Here is a 15,126-nt window from a genome sequence, read left to right on the forward strand (position 1 = left end):
ATAATGTCTTATTTGAGAAATGGGATGTGTGGGGAAACTCCCTGTCAAGATATTATCACCAATGCTCTTTACCATAGAAGCTCTTGAACTAGAAGGAATTATGCTCAGTGATATTAGCCAGAAGGAAAAAGAAAAGTATCAGATGGTTTCACTTATAGCAGGAATATAAGGGAAACAAGTAAGACATCAGTGTAAAAATAACAGTACAAAACACAACAAAGCAAAAACAGAAATAATAATAAATCAGAGATATCCTGCAGGGGAGAGGAGAGGGAGGGATCAGAGGGAGAGAGGGAGGAGCACAGGGGACTGAGGTGATGGTGCACAGGTGCATTGGTGAAGGAAACTCTATGGGGACTACACCTGAGGGGGTGGAGGGAAGCAAATATTGTTTAAAAATGCACAATGATGTAAAAAAATAAAAAATAATAATAATTATAAAAAAAGAAGCTATCCAGGAACAGTGGTTCACTTGCCATTGATTCAGTCAGCAAATATGTGTTTACTTTGTGCCAGGTACTTTTAGGATTTATCTCAAGTAAGATACCACAGCTGCCAACAGCTCATTGTGTTTCAGACTTTAAACAAAGAATGTCTTTCTGAAACACTGTGTGGGGACAAAACAAGAAAAATTGACTTAAAGAAGTTGTGTTAAAGAAGTATGAGACCAAATAGAAATTGTATATATACACATATATATGTAAAATGGCTAGAACAGTGTAAGTTAGTGATGTGATGATGATACTGATGATTCATATATCCAGTTAGAACATCATTAAACTAAGCCATGTGTTCCAAAACATTAACCAGAGGACGAAGCTGTAGTTCATGCTATTATCAAGCATAGGGCTAAGGATTTTACATATACAATCACATCAAATACCATGTAACAAGCCTTGAGGAAGGCACTGTCATTACCTCATTTTTGTAGATAAAGGAATTCTTGGAGTGCTTCAGGAGCTCACCCAACAGGTGCTAAAACTAAGATTTTAATCCTAGTAGCTGTAGCTAGTAGGGGTTCAGGTGTATAGATATACATCTATAAAGAAATCCATAGGCCTGAGAGTAAATAGCAGATTAACAAGAATAATGGTGAAAACAAAATAATATACAAAACAGTATGTTAGTATAGACAAAAAGGCCAAAAATCAGAGCTGGACTAGAATTATTTTTTATGTGCAGGTACTGTGATGAGTGTGTTACATATATGTGCTCTAATGTATGATGATGACAGTTTTATATTCAATCTTCACAAGCATATTACGCCACAAGTATTGTAACCACTTGCCAGAAAGGAAACAAACTCCCAGTTAAATATGCTGTTCAATATCACACAGTTAATCTAGCCTAGCGCCTGGGTTTGAACACAGACCTTCATAATCTCAAAATCCATTCTCAATTTTAATCACTATGAAAATTTCCCCCAAGTTTGGAAAATATACCATCATGAGGGTTCTTTATATTCAATTAAATTTTCTCTTTGAGATTCAAAAGGCACATTAGTATAGTAGGAATTATGAAATGGTTTACAGTTTAGAAAGAAATCCTGATGAACACTGTTTAGCTCAGCATTTACCAATCTTACTTAACTGTGCAACCCTTTTAAATGTGTTACACATATTAAAATCTTCCAGGACTAAAATTTATAAATAAAAATATAAATTAGTAAATACATCCCTTCCCTGCATGATGCTGTCTTAATGTGGATTACACAACTAATAATAAGAGATTTCAGAGTAGTAAGGGTGGAGTAGGACTAAATGATTATAACAGGAAGTTGTGGATGTAGATGAAATAACTATGGAGTTCAGTGGACTTGTTATACCACTAGCCTCACTAGGCAGCCACATGTCTCTGAACTGGTTCCTTAACCTCATTGGGCTATTACTTCCTTTCTTGAAATAACAGAACTTTGACTACTATTTCCATAATAAGGATCCCTTATTAAGCAGATACCAGTCAGCAATCTAAAAGATAAATCATCTTCTAATAGCAAAAGAACTGATTTGCCTTGCTAAGAAAGTCAAGGAATTAGGGATTACTGCTGCTCTGGATTTGCTTCTCAATGACAAAGAATTATGCCATGAAATCAAAGTGGTTGAAATCTTGGAACACAGTGATCTTAAACAGCTTTGCACTTTAATAAAGTAGACTTCAGAATGATAAAATAAAATGTAATCTAAGTGCCAGGGCAGGGACACTATTATGGGACAAGCAGCACAAAAAAGAGACCCTCAGGTTAATTTCTCAGGGGGCATTCTTCAATGATCCCTTCAAGAGGAAAAAGTAGAATGATATCAAATGAATGTAGGGATTCACCAGTCACTTTTTAAGAAGAGGGCCTGTACTTATAGGCAAAACTTAACTAGAAACAGGAAGATAATTCTTTAAAAAATATATATTCTGAAAAAATATTATGAGGAAGTTAGAAACCCAAAAACTGAGGCTTGCACAAAAATAAGAGCTTGCCAAAGGAAACAAAATGCTATTTAGGGTTAAGGTCAATGTCATAAGCACATACTCCATCTGGGGGGAGATGGAGTAACATAGCAGACTGAAAGAAAGCAGAACCATATATTCTGTTTGCCATTTTCATTAATGATCTTCAAACAAACAAACAAAACAAAAAACAAATATAACACAGTAAGGGAATGTTATGTCTGATAGGTAATATTTAGTTTGGTGGGGAGGTTGTACAAATGGAAATATAAACATGAGAAATAAGGCCACGAAAAATGGAGAAGACTATAGAGATAGTATATAGAGAAGAGAGGCTTTAAGACTGGGGAGAAAGGGGAAATTTTTGTTTATTTTTTTAAAGATTTATTTTATTTATTTATGCATACAACATGTGGGGTGTTGGCCAGAGGTCTGGGGGGTGAGAGGATTCACCAGAGACAGTGGGGAGCAGAATAGGCAGATCTACTGAAATACACTGCTGAGGGTAGCAGCTGGCAAGGCAGGAGGATCCAAATCATGCTTCAGTGGCTGCAGATAGCTTCATAGGGCTGACACTTAACCCCTTGCACCACCAGGGAGGCCCCAGGGGAAGTTTTTAGAAGAGATGATTTTTGAGTAGGTGTTAAAGATGTGTTGGATGTAAGCCAGAGTAAAAGAGTGGGAGGACATTTAATGCAGAGAAGACAACAGGAGAAGAGGGGTCAGACACAAATGTGTAAACTGTCATGGGACTGGTAGTCAGTTACTGTGAGCATTCTATACCCAGGGCCAAGGCCACAGGGGCCTGTTAGCAAGACAGCACCAACTGGGCTGATCCACCTGGGATGACGTCCATTTCTGGTCAGCCTCCCATCAGCAACAGCATGAGATTGTTCTAAAACACAGATTTTTTTTAAAAAAGATTTATTTATTTATGTATACAAGAGCTGGGGTACAGGCCAGAAGTGTAAAACACAGATTTGACTTTGTGATTTCCCTGCTAAAAATCTTTCAATGGCTCTCAATGGTCCACAGTGTCCTTCATTACCCAGCCTGTGCTGCTTCTCTACCTCATCTCGCTGACTTTTGAGTTTTAAACCACTGTTAGCTCCTTGGTCCTACCATGTTTGCCTTTGGAACTTTCTGGCTTGAAAGCCCTTTCCACTCTTTTCCTCCCCTCTCTTCTCTTCCCCCCACCTTCTTCACTCAGCTTGCCTCTGTGGGAAGCAATCTAGCACAATGGTTACACCCTTGAACTCAAAGATAACAAACTGTGTTATCTTTTTTTCCCTTAATTTTTATTGAAGTAACATTGGTTTAAAATATTATATAGGGGCCTCCCTGGTGAGGTAGATGGTTGAGCGCAGCACTGTGAAGCTGCAGTGCCAATTCGATCCCTGCCAGCCGCAGAGCAGCCCACCTGGAGAGCACACCTCTCCTGTCTCGCCTGCTGCTCCCCTCAGCAGTATCTTAAGTCCATCTGCCTGTTCTGCTCCCCACTCTGTCTCTGGTGAATCCTCTCACCCTCCCGCACATCTGGCCTATACCCCGGTTCTTGTATAAATAAAAAATAAATCTTTAAAAAAAATTATATAGGTTATAGGTGAATAGCATTGTAATTCAACATCTCTATATGCTATATTACAAGGTAAGGGATGAAAGCTGTGTTTTCATGAGGACGTTACTTTTTTTTTTTTTGCATCTTAGTTTACTCCTTTGTAAGAAAAGGAAAATAATAATAGCTACCTTATAGAATTAGAGTGTTGATTTGATGAGTTGCATGCAAAGCACACAGCACAGTATCTGGTACAGAGTAAGCGCCACTACAGCAGGTCCTCAGATAACATTATTTGTTCAGCAATATTTCATTATATTTCATTATAATGTTGATGTGAAAAAATAATTCCAGCTGATGTTAAATGAAATGGTGTTATGATGTTATTCAGGCCCTGCTTTCCTTATATCTTATTTGCTTAAAGTTGAAGTTTCTAAGAACCTATGGATAATGATGTTGAGGACACACTTTTAAATGCTTCATAGATGTTAGTAATCACCCAAGTTTGATAACTCTGGATTAGGTACCACTTGTGAAAGGAAACAGTCCCTGATGCTTAGGTCTATATTACATATCCATTTTAAGGCACCTGCAACAGCCCATAAATGTCTCTCTCACTGCAGTGTACATGCTGTAACTGTCAGTAGGTTTATTATCTCCCTTCACTGGACTATAAACTCAAGATTAGTGTGTGTGTTATTGATTTTGTCTCACCAGCTCTTACTTAGCATTGGTGTTTAGTTAATATTTGTTGAGAAAATGATGATTTCCAAATGGTATGATTTTAATTTTATTTTAGAAACACTGAGACAGAGATTATTAAAGTTTCATAATATGACACATTTTAGATTAGGTAAAAAATACAACTAGGTTTGTCACTTGGAAATTCAATTACATAGTTTTAAATTCATTATAAACACAAAATGGAGAAGAAAATAAGTGTTAGTTCCCACATTTCATTTTGCAGTAAAAGTAAATATATGCTCACTATTTTAAAAGGAGCAACTGGGCATTAATAGAACACTTAGGAATTATTATTGCACTTTCTCACCTCACAGAAATGTCTTCAGATCAAGCTCAAGTTACATGTTTGAAATAGAATGCTCCATTAAAACACATTCATAATGATGGCATTTCTGTACTTATGGCTATATTTTTTGAGTTCTATGGGAAAACAGCAAAACTATAAAATAAGTATTGTCTTACACGCCTGATAGGGAAATCATTCTGGCCTTATGTTTGACTGAATCCACCAAGCACTGCTGTCAACAGGTACCTAGTCAGATTATTCACCTATCAGAATTAATGCTGATTAAATGTTGCCCCAGAGGCTTTTCTTAAATTTGAAATTTCTGCAGCCAGGTAGTTAAAAAGAATCCTGTCGAAATCAGCTAAAATTGCTATGATCGGTGAAATCTGTAAGTTACATGACAAAATATGTACCACATCAAGCCTGTAAGGCAGTAGATTAAACTTGCTTTTCATACTGATGTTTTAAAGTTTAACTTACCTAACAATATTAAACATTCCATTTCATGAATGGTTATGAAAAAGGTTAGCTAGTTGGAGTTCTGGGTGGTGTTCAGTTGGGCTATCATTTGAACCATGCCCACACATCCTGCACATTATGCACAGAAAATTCAGGTGAGGTCACTTTAGCTTGTACAGGCTGAAAAATCTTGCTTAACTAGTCCAAAAGCACTGACATCCATAAAATATAGGACAATCATTCAGCAGAAGCACCAATTTCCACCTCTCTTTTACATAATCTCATCAAGAGGATACATAGTTTAAGAACAAGTAAATTAAATGATCAAGGTAAAACAAGCTAAGCTCTTGCTCTGAATTCTGCTGAGATGCAATTATTACCTATAGTCACTATCTTTTTCACTCCCATAAATGGTACATAACTTCTCCTTTCTATAAAATTCTGAATTATACCTTTTCTACAATTCCTGTCAGCTCCTACTTTTTTCATAGCTGATATTAACATGACTTCTCTATTCTGCAAGGCTGTAGATTTTTTTTTGAAAGGTTTATTTTTATTTATGCATCCAACAACTGGGGTGTAGACAAGAGGTGTGTGTGTGTGGTGGTGGGGGGGCGGTTTGACAGGATCAACAGAGACAGTGGGGAGCCTAACAGACAGATCTACTGAAATACACTGCTGAGGGGAACAGAGGGCAGGACAGGAGAGGTCTGCTGTGCATGTGGGTTAACTCTCTGGCTAGTGGCTGCTGATAACTTGATAGCACTGACTTTAACCCCTTGCCACCAGGAAGGCCCCAGCCTGTAGATTCTTTTAAATCACTTGAGAACCTTTTCACAACCTTACATAGTAGGCTTTCAACCTGTGTTATTTTGCCACTGTGATAACTCTGTCGAGGGATCCAGGATGCCATTTTTCGTAGTCTTTTTTCCCATAGAACAATTACTAAAATATTAATCGCATTGATAGTGTATGCACATCAATTCATCTTTACAGTAAAAAAACTTACTACAAAAACTTAACTATAAACAATAGTTTTAAAAAATAATTTATTATTACATGTTCTTTGTAGAAAAACTGTGATATAAAAATTGAAGATGTAGAAATAAAGTTGAAGATGTATTCTTATGGCCTTGAAAGAAATTTCTATATTTTAAATTATATTGTTCTGCTTTTTCTATATGTGTATAGGTATATAGATATGTACAGTTGTATGTTTTGATGTATAGATTTTTAAATGGGATAATGGTTTATGTGTTGTTTTATAGCATTTTCCCACCTAATATACAGTACAAATCTTTTTTTTTCCCTTAGGTCATTAAGCATGATTTTACAATCTACATCTTTGACTGCCCGGTGTTTCTAAATATGGGTTTACCACATTTTACTTACCCTTTTACAGATCTCTACAATCTCTAATAGAGGTTGCTGAATGTTTTTCCATATTTCTTAGAAATGGGGATGCCTTTGAATTAAATAAGATTTTTGATCCTGTAATGTGTTTTCATCTTTATAACTACAGTTTTACCTTTATCCATAATTACTTATTCATCCAGAAGGATTGCTGGGTCAAAAAATAAACTTGCATGTGGTTTCTGATGCATATTGCTAAAGTATCCTTTGAAAATGTTCTGATAATTTACATTTTTTCCAGCAGTGTATACTTCTCAATATGTTTACCTTAACAGGGAATCTTATTCTTTAATATTTTTGCTTGCATTGCATTTTGAAATCAGTATTTAGAAACTCCCCAAATTCCCTTCTTTTGTTCTTTAACTTTCCGTTGTCCAACTTTCTATCTATCATTCTATCTCCACTGCCCTTCCCAGAACCACTTTTGTTTGTACTTTTCCACTGCTCAAGTCTTATGATGGCTTTGTTATACCACCAAATTTCCCTAGTTAGTATTTTATCCCCTTAGACTATTAGAGCCAAGTATTCAACCAACTAATCTGATAAACTAAACAATGATAATGTAAAGGGACTCATTCCCAGCAACATGTATGGTAAAATTTGAGCAGTTTAAGGAAAATATAAAATCTATATTTACAATGCATTATAGTTAACTTATAAAATAGTGTTTTTCTCAACTTTTGCTGGGTTTTTTTTTTTAAATACTAATGCCTGAGACTTTGTTATATTGTCTCAACAAAGTTAAAGCAATCACAAGTATTTTCCCCACAATCCATAGAGGACATTTGAGACAACTCTTAAAAAATAACTATAACAAATTCCAGGCATTTAAACACACACAGCAACCTTACAATGTAACTATTAGTCAAATTAGAGGGAAAACTGAGGATCAGAGTAACTATTAGTCTACATTAGAGGGAAAACCGAGGATCAGAGGTTAGGACTAACGACCTAGCCTCACAACCAGTGAGGTTGGCTGGGATGGGATTCACTGGGACATGAATTGAACAGTTATGCTCTTATTTACTTACAATATTACAATATTAAGCCACACTGTCTTTTCCTCAGGACAATGCAAAGTGACACTGTTAAGTTGCCTTTGTGGGTAGAAGATGCTTCCATGTGGTATGAATGATCCTTCTGATACTGCCCACTTCAGAAGACAAATGATGAGGGCCACATCTGTGCAAACCCACTCTCAAGCCACAGTACTGGGTGAGGATACTTTGTTATTTCATCTATCTCTGTAACCTGTCCTTACTTTAGCAATCCCCAAAGCAAACAGAGGGCACATCCAGTGGAGGATCACAGGATCCAAAGTCTTTGGGTTGGTAGGCCTCCCTGGTGGCCTAGGGGTTAGGTCTCAGTGCTATCACCTCTATGGCCTGAGTTCGATCCCTGGCCAGGGAGTTGACCCAATTTGGTGCAGCAGACCTCTCTTGTGTCTCCTGCTATCTCCCTTAGCAGTGTCTTTCAGTAAATTCAACTGTTCTGCTCCCCACTCTGTCTCTGGTGAATCCTCTCACCCCCTACACCTCTGGCCTACACCCCAGTTCTTCTACACAAAAATAAATAAAAAAATCTTAAAAAAAAAAAAAAAAAAAAAGCCTTTGGGTTGGCAAGCTAATTAGGAAAGATAAGCTTTTTTTCCTCAAATAATTTGTGATGGGGAAGTCTCCTGTGGTGACCTGAAAACTAGGAATTATCTTTGTGGCCAACATAACAGTTTGATATTTTGTTTTGATTTTCTTTTTATAAGCCTTCTATGTTAGTCATTTTTTTTTTTTTTGTTAGTCATTATTCTTCTTATTGTAGCAGGCCATTTAACCATCCAGGCATATACCATTGTACCCCAGGGTGTCTGAAGAGTGTTAATCCCAAATTACATAATATCTGGAGAAAGAGAGGGATTACCATACTTCCCACATGAAGACTGCCTTTCTTGGAATCCATACTAGAGAAGGGGGTGTCCATTCTTCTACCATGTCAATATTAGAAAGCAAGGGGGCTGGGGGTGTCCAGCTTCATAGACCCTTCCTGAGAGACAGCAGGGAACTTGAAGGTAGAAAATGTAGCTGGACTCAGGAATAGTAAATCTCTACTAGGAATACTGATAGGACAAAAAGACCATGTAATTCTACACACAATCAAAATGGATAAGGAAAAGGAACAATCCTCCAGAAAAATTTATGATCTTTTTACATTCCCTATAGTCATTCTTGAAAAACAACCAAAAAGAGGAGTTTACAAAACAAGCTCAAGTTAAAATTCAAGGTTGAAGGAAGAGAGGAAAGTTGGTTTTGGAGGAAGGCTAGAGTCTAGGGAGAGCAGGCTTCTCAGAAATACTGTTCAGTGATAAAGCTCAGTCTAGGCTGCAGGCTGTAGTTTAGATTTTAGATTCCCTGGCACTAAAAACAATGTTACTCACCATGGAATAAGCCAGAGAGAGTTATATTTTTCTGTGTGTGGGAGAAAAGAAATACACAGCCAAGATACAGTAGAGAGAAATGTTACCCTGCCAGGGTATACTGGTTCAGGCAAAGGTTATCTCTTTGGTGGCCAAGGACATAAAATAAAAGCTGCAGGGCAAGCAGAAAACAAACGCATCATGCAAATGACGGCGCCTGCCTCTCCTCCAACCAACCAGGCCTGCTGGCCTCCTTTCTGGGACTGAACTTGCAAGTGCCAGGCATGAAATGGGAGGTCTGCGCGGTTCCTCAAGTGTTTAGAGGCGTCCAGCCTATGCCCCTGGGAGTGGAGGGTCACAGGACGTTGGGAGATGGCCCGCGCACGCCCAAGCTTTTACGGTGGCTGCACTGCCCGGAACGAGAGCCTGTTTTTCCCAGCGCCTTCCTAAAACATTTAACTCACTCTCTGCCGGCCCCCAGAAGGAGAAAGAAAATGGGGGTTGGGGGAGGGGTGGTTTATAAAATGCAGAAAGATTTTTCTTTTGACATTGCAAACCAAGAAAGGGGGGGGGGTATTTAGAATGGACGATGGGTTAAACAGTTGTCAGATTCTACCCAAGTAGTTCACCTTCTCTGTCACCAGCACAAACCCGGAGACGCAGATCTAGCCCTATGTTAGCAAGAAGAATGCGACACCCTGAAAATGTCAAATGGAGGCACCTTAAAATGCGATCGCGTCATTGCATTAGAAAAATATACATTCTCTTGGGAAACAGTCCGGAAATTTTGTTTTCCCCTTGAACTAGTGCTTAAGAAGAGGGAGAAGAGAATCAGCGCTGGGCTGCGTCTCACCACTTGCTGTGCGCTCCGGAAAGTCGCGTCCAGCAGCATCAGCTTCCAGGGATCCGACACGGAGCCGGGCAGGGGGATGTAGACGTAATAGGCGACCAGGGCCACCAGGGCGGTGAGCAGAACACAGGACGACCTCATCCTCCACCAGCTTGGCTCGCCCGCGGATCGACGAGGAGGAAAGGGCGAAGCCAAAGACCTCCAGCAAGTTTCAGCAAGGGCCAGCTGCTCATTCACCGGTTTCTTATGGGCCCAAGAGCCAATCAGAGGCGGTGTCGGGAGGAAGTGGGCGCGCGAAGCGCCTCCTCTTCTATGTCCTTGCAAATTGTTGTAGACACTTCAGGTTTGAGAATGCGCTGGGGCTGCTCCCGGCGCAGCACAGCGGACTCTGGAGGACACAGGTCTGTATTGCACGCCTCTGACCGTGGGCTCCCTCTTGAAGGTTCTCAGACGGAACCCCGAAATAGTTTCAGTGTTGGAGCCATTCTGACTCAAAATGGAGATAGCGTGGAAGCTATTGAAAACCCATGGCCTTCTAAAGTTAGACTTACAGTGGGACGTAAATGCTAGCTGCTGTGTGGTGTAAGAAGATAACAAATCTTACAGCTCAGGGAATGAGAAGCCAGTAATACCTCCAGCTCATACTTCATGGTTTCCAAATCCCATTGTGCAATAAAAGGAACCGCAGCTCTGTCACATCTTCTTGCAAAAAGACTGACTCCAAGGTTGGAATATGTAAAGTACAAGATAGAAGATAAGGAATTATGGGGACCGGTCCGAAGGACACAGGCTGCTGCTTAGAAGTCTACCAATGTCTAAAGCTGGAATAATTTTAGTATTAAAATGAATAATACATATGTAATAAATAACAAATATATAATAATACTCATACTGTTATATAATATACAATAAAATAAATTTATAATAGATAACAATGGATTATAAACCATTGAATAACATAAGCAAGCTGTGTTAGACAGTCTAGTAGCTTAGTTTATAGTTCTCAGATTATTTCTAATCACCCATAAAGAGTAGAAGTTAATATGCATCTAGGAGTCTATATTAATATAAATGAATAAATAAATAGGAAATAGCACCTGAAAAAGAAACTTTCAGTGGGTCAAATGTAGTAGAAAAAGCAATTGTATCCAGATTTCCTGTTGTAGATGTGGAGAATGTGGATAATAATAGGAGAAAACTTCACCAACAGAACTACAACCAGAGATACTAGAAGGAAAGTTTTGGAATTATTGTTTCAAAAAGGTGATAAGCAAACCATTGCAAATGTATTAACTGAGGCCTTAAAACACCTGATATATGTAATTTTTCACTCTTAACATAGCAATTTAAATTCAATCTGACCCAAAGAAGTGAAATAATAAAAAATTTGGGACTGGGGAGGAGATTATTAGGAGCAAGTTGGTTGGGTTCCTGATCAAAGCTGGAGGAAAGCATTTATATGAAGAATACAATTCAATGGTGTTCAAGCATTGAAGTTTGAGATCATTGTTTTGTATCTCTTTGTAGTAGTGGCTACTCTTTCCTGGTAACTACTGGTATAGTATTTCCAAATATATCTATGTATATATATATGAATAAGTACATATTAGCTTCTAATCTTTGTGGGTGATTAGAAATAACCCCAGAGCCATAAACCAAGCTACTAGATTGGTTAACATAACAAGCTCATAGGTAATCCATAAAACAATAAAGTTTTACTTTAATGTTTTATTTCTGGACTTTGTTTTCTTAAAATCATAGATCTTAGAACTGATGACAAAACAAACAACAAAATGGCCACACCAACAAACCCATCCTTCCATCCTTGTCAGGAGTCATAAATTCAGTTTTACATAAGCTCATTGAGGGCCAGCTTCTCCTTTTCCCTTAGTTTGTAAATGATGGAAACAACATTTACTTCTCCTGTCTCCCAGTGCAATGGAGCTTCCTGGAGGCTGAAGAGAGAAAAGAAAAAGGAACAAGAAACCATGATAATTCTCAGTGCTTCTTCAGTAGATGAGTGTTTTGAAAAAAAAAAAAAAAAGAGAGAGACTAATTTGAAGTAAGCCTATAGATCTTCATCATTTGATCATTTGTACTCAGTACCTCATTTATTTGACAAGTATGGCTGGCTCACATTTGGAAATAGTGGATTGGGGCCAGGTATTTTTTATTTAATGTGCTTGGTGGTAGTGTTGGTGTAAGGAAGGTATGGAAGTGAGATGCAAAGAATAAAGAAATGGCCTCCCTGGTGGCGCAAGGGGTTAAGCACAGCACTGTGAAGCTATCCTCAGCCTCTGCAGCACGAGTTCGATCCCTGGCCAGCAGAGAGCTACCCACATGGTACAGCAGACCTCTCCTGTCACACCCACTGCTCCCCTCAGTAGTGTATTTCAGTCAGTCTGCCTATTCCATTCCCCACTCTGTCTCTGGTGAATCCTCTCACTGCCCCCACACTTCTGGCCTGTACCCCAGTTCTTGTATGTATAAATAAATCTTTAAAAAAAAAAAACAAGGAATAAAGAAACAAATGATTTATAGCTAAAACACCTGGAGCACTTACCAGTTAGGTTAGCACTCTGAATGTATTAACTTATTTATTCTTCACAGTTCCATGAAGTAGGTGTTATTATTGTCCTGAAAACAGAGGTATTGAAAGGCAAAGTGCTTTGGTCAAGTCACCCAGCTAAATAAAAGTATAGTTGGCCTACAGCGTCTGGCCCTCATGCTCACATGCCTTATCACTCAGCTCTGCTTTTAAGTGATTATTTCCTTGAGAAAATAGAACAGGGGAGTATGACCCCTTGTGGCTGGTTGCTACTTTAAACTGGATGATGAAGGGGACCTCTTTAAGGAGATGCCATCTGAAGTGAGACCTGCGTGACCAAAGGGATAGTCATGCAGGAATCTAGAGACTGAAGGAACAAATGCAGAGGCTCCAAGGTGCCCAAAAGGTCAAGGAACAGAAAGAGTGGTAGCCAGCAGTTGTGTGCAAGGATTGGTGGTACAGATACAGTCAGAGAGGTTGCAAAGGTATGGGAGGATCCCTTAGAATCATGTAGGTCATGATAAGGAATTTTAACATTTGGTGCAATACAAAGTAAAGAGAGACATAAAATGTTTAACTTACTAATAGGCAATAAATGCAAAATAAATATTCAGGGCTCTGTTTTGTAGCAAATTTAGTTACAAAATAGATATAGATATATGTAACAGACTACAGAGATGTTAGGGATGGTAGGGAAGTAGTAATAGGTCTCCTTTTATGAATGATTTATAATATGAATCTCTATGAAGAAAACCTATCCCTCAATAGAAATTTGTTATTTGAAATTAGAAAACATCATGAAACTACATAAATGGATCCAAGTAGAAAAATATTTAAAAACTATGGATGTAAATAAACAAATTTCTTCTACCTATTAAAATAACAACAGTAAATGATATATCTAAATCTAAATATAATACCTAGCCCTTACAGTAATATAAAGTACACCACATTACCACAAACAACTGCTTAGGTTATATAAGTAAATATATATTATGATAATATTTGTGCTTAGAGCAATGCAAAAATGTTTAAATACAACAGTTGAAAGTAAATACATTTGTGTTTGTGTAGCAGAACTACAGATAATTTTATTTTCCTCTTACTAATTTTTTTAAATTTTCTTCATGCATTATTTCTATAATAATATTTTAAAAATAACCTGGAAACAGAAGGTCATAAAGATAAAGTAAATTGGTAATGGTATCAGCTTATACCAGGTAGACCTGGACTTTTAATAAAAAATCATCAACATATCTGATTTTAAAATTTTAGTTACAAAATTATCTCCTATAATTTATTTGCCTGAAACAACCTATCCTGAAAGAAAGGAAAGTTGGCTGGAAGTTCTTGAAGTGACTCCATTATCATATATATGCTGATATACGACCTTAGGAACATTACTTATTGTTCTTCACTGGTAGTTTCTCCATCTTTAAAGTAATGGTTTGGATCCAGCACCTTCAAAATTGCTTCCAGCTCCAACAGTTACCATGACAAAGTAATTTTGGTGGGGAAAAAACCTAGGAATGGTTAAAATGTAGCATTAACTCAATATGGGACTTCCTAGTGGTGCAAGGGGTAAAGACACAACCTATGAAGTTATCTGCAGCCCCTGCAGCACGAGTTCCATCCCCAGCCAGGGAGCTACCCACATGGCACAGCAGACCTCTCCTGACTCACTCTCTGTTCCCCTCAGCAGTGTATTTCAGTCTGTCTGCCTGTTCTGTTCCCTACTCTGTCTCTGGTGAATCCTCTCACTACCCACACCTCTGGCCTGTACCCCAGTTTTTGTATGCATAAATAAATAAATAAATATTTTTTTTAAATGTAGCATTAACTGAATAGGTAGTTATAATCAAAGATATGTGTATTTGGCAAGAAATGCTATCATTAGGAAAAACATGGAACAGAATTAAACCTGTAGACTCACTGGCCTAAACTCATTTTTTCCTATTTTCTTTTAAGATTTATTTATTTATGCATACAAGAACGGGGGCACAGGCCAGAGGTGTGGGGAGTGAGAGGATTCACCAGAGACAGAGTTGGGGAACAGAACAGGCAGATCTACTGAAATACACTGCTGAGGGGAGCAGCAGGCAAGACAGGAGAGGTCTGCTGCACCATGTGGGTAACTCCCTGGCCAGCCAGATAGCTTCACAATGCTGTGACTTCCAGAATTTGCAGCAAAGTGAAGAAACTCAACACTGGAGCTATTTTTAAGGCCAATCTATCAACAATACTTAGGAATTACTACTCAGGATTGGGTTCTTTTCTGTCCACTCTGTGATCAGAGCATTCAGTGGTCATTCATTCACTTATTTCATCTACTGCAGTCACTACACTACGGTTGTACTGTAACATGGTGTTGCCCAGGAAAAGGGGTGGAGGTCCAAAGGAGGTGGAGGTCCTATAACACTGGCAG

The 15,126-nt window shown here is 38.3% G+C and overlaps 1 protein-coding gene across 1 annotated transcript in view; it reads right to left on the reverse strand.

Annotated features, from left to right (window-relative positions):
• NCEH1 (neutral cholesterol ester hydrolase 1) overlaps nucleotides 1-10,414 on the reverse strand; it is a 62,697-nt gene extending 52,283 nt beyond the window's left edge. The window contains exon 1 of the mRNA XM_037525113.2: nucleotides 10,157-10,414. Coding sequence (XP_037381010.1) covers nucleotides 10,157-10,294 — 138 coding nt within the window. The 5' untranslated portion in view covers nucleotides 10,295-10,414. The remainder of the gene's footprint in view (nucleotides 1-10,156) is intronic.
• Between the last annotated feature and the right edge of the window lie 4,712 nt (nucleotides 10,415-15,126).

Source organism: Talpa occidentalis, unplaced genomic scaffold (assembly GCF_014898055.3).
Source record: "Talpa occidentalis isolate TD23 unplaced genomic scaffold, MPIMG_talOcc4v2.1 talOcc4.4, whole genome shotgun sequence".
NCBI classification, from domain to species: Eukaryota; Metazoa; Chordata; class Mammalia; order Eulipotyphla; family Talpidae; genus Talpa; species Talpa occidentalis.